This window comes from Zerene cesonia, chromosome 25 (assembly GCF_012273895.1).
Source record: "Zerene cesonia ecotype Mississippi chromosome 25, Zerene_cesonia_1.1, whole genome shotgun sequence".
In the NCBI taxonomy this organism is placed as follows: domain Eukaryota; kingdom Metazoa; phylum Arthropoda; class Insecta; order Lepidoptera; family Pieridae; genus Zerene; species Zerene cesonia.
This window is the reverse complement of record NC_052126.1, coordinates 2240302-2245215: the sequence shown is the minus strand read 5'-3', so window position 1 is coordinate 2245215 and position 4914 is coordinate 2240302. Positions and strand designations below refer to the sequence as shown.

General features: G+C 32.1%; 1 protein-coding gene across 1 annotated transcript; it reads left to right on the top strand.

Moving 5' to 3' along the window:
* The first annotated feature begins 1311 nt into the window (after nt 1-1311).
* LOC119836713 (gloverin-like) lies at nt 1312-3908 on the top strand. The gene is made up of 5 exons (XM_038362146.1): nt 1312-1433; nt 2073-2167; nt 2601-2721; nt 3168-3353; nt 3731-3908. Exons 2-5 carry the CDS (start codon nt 2085-2087, stop codon nt 3860-3862), a joined length of 522 nt encoding a protein of 173 aa, XP_038218074.1. The 5' UTR covers nt 1312-1433; nt 2073-2084; the 3' UTR covers nt 3863-3908.
* Nucleotides 3909-4914: the final 1006 nt, after the last annotated feature.

Below are 4914 nucleotides of genomic sequence, written 5' to 3'. Positions count from 1 at the left end.
ACCTTAAAAAACTATTTATCTTCAATAAATTTTTTCTCTTAAATGTCATTGTAGACGAAACATTAAGAATATTATAAGATCATCACGAACAATACATATCATGAAATTTGATTGTTAAATAAAAGAAATATAAAAAACTAGCTGACCCTGCAAACGCTGTTCTGCCTTACTCTTATCATTTAGGGGTATGAAAAACAGATGTTGGCCGATTCTCATAGATACCGGATAAGCACAAAAAATTTCATCAAAATCGGTCAAGTCGTTTCGGAGGAGTATGGCAACGAAAACTGTGACACGAGAATTTTATATAAAAAAAAAATATATGTGATTATCAACTATTTCATACTAAGTAGGCAGTAGCTACGTTTTCATAGCAATCTAAAAATCCCCGACGTTTCATATCTCCGTATAAGTTTATTGAACTACCTATATTAAATTGCATGAAATTTCCTTATGCTAATTCATTTTAGATGTACGGGAATAACCTACCTCGGGATGGTTTGATGTTTTCGCGAAAGTTAGATCTTGATTGGAACTGGTTATTGTTAAATGATCCGATCAAATATAGAAATTATAGAATTTCTGTTGGCTTTTGATACATAAATATTTATATACGTTTCTAATAAGATCTCCAACTCATTGTAATTGAAAGTTACAAGATCCATTTGAAAATTAGGTACACTTATATGTTAACCATCGTCCCGGCTCCGTATGGATACCAAGATTACTGTTTTGACCCAAGGGAGTATTTAATCGGGATTAAAATTATCCTATCACCCAGGTCAGCTCATACTCTATACCAAATTTCATCAAAATCAGTTAAGCGTGATTGACGGACAAAGATCCAAACAAAATTTCACATTTCACATTATAAAATGTAAATATTGTAAAATTTACTTCAATTTTAAATTTAAATCCGGTAATAGATATTAGGAACCTTTTTCTCAAATTAAGTAGTAGGAACTTACATACGTGTCGAACATTTTTCACTGAGCGCTGTTCCGATTAGCTATATACCTATATTACTGATACCTATTGTATCAATTAAATATTTGTTTTTATTTCTGAAAAGGAATACCTAAATTGAAATCATCTCCACATCAATAATATTCATATAATTAATATATCACACTCGTAACAGCTCGGTACTCAAAACATAACATAAATCTCACATAGATAACACGAGTAATTAATTTATAATTACAATAACATTACGCAATTAATTACAATGTGAGCGTTCCTTATCCTCACGAATTATAAACATAGCTAAGATGAAAACGGGGAATAACTACGGGTAAGAATAAATTCTCTTCACAAGGGAAGAACCTTATGAATTAGGCTTGTATAAATACACGCGAATGTGGATTTAGTTATCATTCGTATCTTGTGCTTTGAGAAGCTTTGGAGTAACTAACAGTAAATATTTATTTAATGTAAGTAGTTTATATATCTTATTTTATATTCTTTTTGTTTTTTTTTGTTCATTCAACTGATAGTTTTAAACATGTAATTCGGTCTTATATTAACATGCTTATGAGTAATTATAAATTCAGTTCAAAAACATTTTCACTAAATTAAAAATTGAGAAGAGAATTGCCCTTTCCTAAAGAAATTGATCTTTAAATTATAATTGAATATAAAATTACATTATCTTATACCTTTAAACGAGCAATTCTTGTATATATATATATATATATATATATATATAATTGGAATCTTGAAATCGGCTCCAACGATTTTCATGAAATTTGGTATATAGGGGGTTTCGGGGGCGATAAATCGATCTAGCAAGGAATTTTTTTTAGAAAATGTCATATTCGTGTTTTTTTTCCTGACATCTATTGGTGAATAATAATACTATTTTGCTTCGTAGATAGCTGGACAACTGAAATAACACATAGGCTCTTTTTATACCGATATTCCTACGGGATACGGACTTACGCGGTTTCAACCGCGGGTCACAGCTAGTTTTTATTAAAATGTGTTACTTCAGAAATTGACATTTTCAATGTAAAATATCTGATAAGGTTATTAAGTATACATATGTAAAAAATGTAAAAAAAATGTTCCAGTTTTCAGACACAATGAAGTCAGTTTGCCTTATCCTCGCCGTTGTATACAGCGTCGCTGCTCAAGAATTTGTCCATCCTGGGAATGTTTATGATAAGTAAGCATTTAAACCATATTTTTATTATTGTTCCATTTCTGTTCTATCTCTCTATTTTAAGACTTGTGTTTGCATCTTTTTTTAAACTTGGTTTTATATAAAGAAAATTATCTGTATCTATAATATCAATAAAAATCTATCGCCAAAGTCGCCTAAGCGTAAATCTCGAGAACGGTTCGACTAATTCAGCAAATTTTTGAAACGTTTTTCTGAAGGCAGAAGGAATACGTATACAATAATCCTAATGTTTTGGTGGTAAAAAAGTTTTTAATGTTATGTAAATAAATAATTCTTATTTCTTTAGAAAATTATATATCAAGTGTTGCATTTATATCCTATATATCCTGTAAATTTATGTATTTAGTCTTTACTCTGAAAAAATGATTAATTTGCAAATATTTATAGCAACATATAAATTAAGACAATTTTTCAGCTACCCGGAATGGTACATGCAGCCTCAAGAAAGATACCGCCGTGACGTCACAGTGGACCGTAAAGTTGGTGAAAACGGCCGTGTCTTTGGAACCCTTGGTGCTAATGATGATGGCTTATTTGTAAGTTTTATAATATGATTATTTTATCATCATCATCAGCCCATATTTGTTCCATGCGAACAGGCTTTCTTGTTTTTAATTGGTGAAATCTTAAATATTGGCTAGATACCCACGGCTCCCCGGGAAGCTATGAGTTTTGTCGGATTCCTACCGACTAAAACCCCACCAAAACGACATTTTCTTAGATATTCCACTTCTATTCGTACATGTCATTCTAAATATCATAATAACTAGTCAATCGTTCCGTCCTAACTGACCCGGCCGGGTCAGTAGACCCTGTATTACACACATAACGTATATATCTATTGATAAAATAATTTTTACAATCGGTTCAATAGAACCAAAGATTACCCGCTGCAACGTCATAAACTCACTTACTTCTCTATAATTAGTATAGATAGGAACCAAGGCATTATTTTTTAATGGAACTCATTAAATTCTTTCAGGGTAAAGGGGGCTATGATCACCAGATCTTCAACGACCACCGCGGTAAACTGAACGGTCAGTTATCCGGTACACGCGTTCTCGGCCCGTACGGTGACTCCTCCCATCTTGGTGGCGGTTTGCGATGGGAGAATTCGAATGCTGCCGCTTCTTTGGATATTAGCAAGCAGATACACGGACACACTTCGGTACGTTTATCTTAATATTATACGATGGAAAATAGTTGCATTGCTTTTCTCAGTTAAAAATAAATGAAGGATATTATATAAATGTGGGAGGGCGTATAAATTTGTTGAATACTCATATAATGCCGCAGTGGAAATCAGTGGAATTGAGGGAGGCTTTTGTACAGCAGTGGACGTCCCATGGCTGAAACGACATATAATGCACTGAAGTTAAAGTAACTTGTGCTATGTTAATGCTAAGAAGGATAACTGAATTTGGAAATATGCCAATATAATATTGCCATATACTTCTTAAACGAGTATAAAATAATAGAGTTTCATAAGAAAATTAGCATAAACCATCCATCATAATTAAAGGTTTTTAACGTTTTTTGCTACAGCTCGATGCAGCAGCCGGAGGCAGGTGGCCTGTCGGTAAGAATGGTGACTTCTCCCTCCAGGGAACATACAACCAAATGTCAGGCATGAGACCCGACTATGGGGCGATGGGTAACTTCAGATACCGTTGGTAGAAATAACTGTATAGCTGAATTAAGTATTAAATGAAGTATTTTTTAATTTGTTGTTTTATTTATCAATATGCTGTGATGATACGAAACTTTATAGCTGTTAATACAATCGTGTTAACACATTCGCAACATATTTGCATATGAGTATGAATTAAGTTAAAACGGGAAACAATATTTTTTACACATACTGTGATACATAAGGATATACACACGATTTACGAATAAAATCTTGTACGATCGTACCGTAAAGTCTAGGAAATAAATGTTTTGAATCATAGCGTTACTACAACTTTAGACTGTATTAATAACTACATTGCTTACGCGACACAACCAACCTACTTTCAAAACATAAATGCAAAATTTAACACACTTTTTATTACTAGGAATATCTCTATTTACTTATTTTTAGAATCGTCGATAGATAATACACAAATATACATGCGTTATATTTTAATAATATATCCATGTAAGTATTTAGATTGTTAATATACATACGTTATATTTTAATAATATATGTATGTAAGTATTGTGATGTTTTCTTATGAAATTTAGTATAATTATTATACTCGGATTCGGAGAATATGCCTAAAGTAACGTAAATTCGAACTGTGTTTCAATGAAGTTGTCCAATACTTAATAGAAATTTTCTGAATACTCGTACATTGATCGAACCAGAATATAGTTGCCATTGAGATATTATTATGTTTGTCCGATTATACTACAGTCTGGATTAACACAGTTTTTATTTTCTACGCATACTAGGCGAATGAAACTGGAGCTAATACCATTATACTATTTTCAAATCCCAGAAATATATTCCAATCATAGCATTTTTAAATAAAATTATGCTCTATATATATGCTCATAAATATGTTTTTTGATGGAAGTCGCAGATAGACATTTTAATTTCATGTGTTATAATATATGGAGCAAGAGCCCGAGACGGCTAGACCTTCGTCAAATCATAAAAGCTGAAAGTTTCTGTGTATGCCCACTGTACAGGTAAGAACGGTTCCAGACTATGAAATTGGGTCGTGATGGTTTTGGCTGATTTC